The 2,090-nt window shown below is 40.1% G+C and overlaps 1 protein-coding gene across 1 annotated transcript; it reads right to left on the bottom strand.

The window, feature by feature from the left end:
• Nucleotides 1-373: 373 nt before the first annotated feature.
• LOC100342308 (high mobility group protein B1-like) lies at nt 374-1,571 on the bottom strand. The gene has a single exon (XM_051818515.2). It carries the CDS (start codon nt 1,505-1,507, stop codon nt 776-778), a length of 732 nt encoding a protein of 243 aa, XP_051674475.1. The 5' UTR covers nt 1,508-1,571; the 3' UTR covers nt 374-775.
• Between the last annotated feature and the right edge of the window lie 519 nt (nt 1,572-2,090).

Raw genomic sequence — 2,090 nt, 5'->3', positions numbered from 1 at the left:
TCCTATACTCCAGAGGAGACGATTATACAAGCATGAACATGGGTTAAATTAGAGTCTGTCCACCATGATCAGCATCTGCCTGGAGACCCAGTTTACTCTCTTTATTTGTTAAGACAACAGGTGCTCTGTGAATGCACTGTGAATGGTGGCTTTTACCTCAATTTCAGGGCAAATGGTAATAACTTCAATTATAATAGTGAAATATACAGTTCAAATACAAAAATCCAACAGCAAGACCTTCACAAGCCTGTTATAATGAAGTTCTTTGTAAATGCTCTGATTCCTTCTCTGTGAAATGGTATGGATGTGTTTATCACTTCCAACTTAACAGGGAAGGAATAAAATAGAAAAATAAAATTCCAAACACAACCTACACATTTTAAGAACTTTTAATAGTATATTAACATGTAATACTTGGACATATTTTTAATAAAAATTGTATTTACTTAGAAGCATTCAGAATGTCAACAAAACAGCTGCAACTTTTTTTTTTTTTGCAATTACAGAGTGGTATTCAGTTAACGGAACAACAATTATTTCGTATAAGCTGCATCAGAGACAACTGAAGATGAAAAAACTACTGTCCCCATATATAACTAAGAACCTGCTTTAAATTCCATGCCAATTTACAACCCCCATACTGTACCAGGCAAGTTTAGTGGCTATTGAAAATACCACCAGGACAGGGCTATCTAAAGACACATTCGGTAGTGTGTTAACTATACAAAAAAAGACACTGTACAGTTTAAAAACAAATCTTACACAGCCTTACATTTCATTTTTTTTTCTTTAAAAGGAGTGAGTTGTATACAGGGGGGTTAAATGCTTTATAGACAAGAAAAAAAAACTGCGCTAGAACCAACTTATCATCATCATTTTCTTCTTCATCTTCATCTTCCTCATCTTCCTCTTCCTCCTCATCCTCTTCGTCTTCTTCCTCTTCCTCCTCTTCCTTCTTTTTCTTGCTCTTTTCAGCCTTGACGACTCCCTTTTTCACTGCGTCAAGTTTTCCTTTAGCTCGGTATGCAGCAGTATCCTTCTCATACTTTCCCTTCAGCTTGGCAGCCTTCCTCTCGTAGGGCTGCTTGTCATCGGCAGCAGTGTTATTCCACATCTCTCCCAGTTTCTTTGCAACATCACCAATGGACAGGCCAGGATGCTCTCCTTTGATTTTGGGGCGATACTCAGAACAGAACAAGAAAAAGGCCGAAGGAGGCCTCTTGGGCGCATTGGGATCCTTGAACTTCTTTTTTGTCTCCCCTTTAGGAGGGATATAGGTTTTCATTTCTCTTTCATAACGAGCCTTGTCCGCCTTTGCCATGTCTTCGAATTTTCCCTTCTCTTTAGCAGACATGGTCTTCCACCTCTCTGAGCACTTCTTAGAAAACTCTGAGAAGTTGACGGAAGCATCTGGGTGCCTCTTCTTATGCTCCTCCCGGCAAGTTTGCACAAAGAATGCATATGATGACATTTTGCCTCTTGGCTTCTTACGATCTCCTTTGCCCATGTTTAGTTATTTTTCCTCAGCGAGGCACAGAGTCGCCCAGTGCCCGTCTAGCTCTCACTTGCCCCGGCACTGTCTCTATAGAGCTCAATGTACTGCCTTGAACATTTTTATATGGTACAACGCAATATTTCAATGCACAAACACAGTGTAAACCAATCATACCAGGCAAATAGCCACTCCCTTTCCTTATCTTTTCTCTGGGTTTGGAGCCTACCAACTCCCCTTTTCTGGTTATTTGTATGGTATATAACACATTCCTATAAAGTATATTGTGGAACACCAGAACCTGTTTCCTCCATCCAATCTCTCCCCATCCTCCCCCGCTTCTAGTAATCACTACTTTCAATTCAGATAACTTTTTTTTTTTTAACTTTCACGTATGTCAAAGATCAGGCAGTATTTCTCTTTCTTTTTTTTTTTTAAGATTTTATTTATTTATTGAAAGTCAGAGTTACAGACAGTGAGAAGGAGAGACAGAGAGAAAGGTCTTCTGTCTGCTGGTTCACTCCCCAAATGGCCCCAACGGCTGGAGCTGCTCCAATCTGAAGCCAGGAGCCAGGAGCTTCTTCCAGTCTCCCACACG

Source organism: Oryctolagus cuniculus, chromosome 4 (genome assembly GCF_964237555.1).
Source record: "Oryctolagus cuniculus chromosome 4, mOryCun1.1, whole genome shotgun sequence".
NCBI classification, from domain to species: Eukaryota; Metazoa; Chordata; class Mammalia; order Lagomorpha; family Leporidae; genus Oryctolagus; species Oryctolagus cuniculus.
This window is presented reverse-complemented; position numbering and strand designations above follow the sequence as displayed.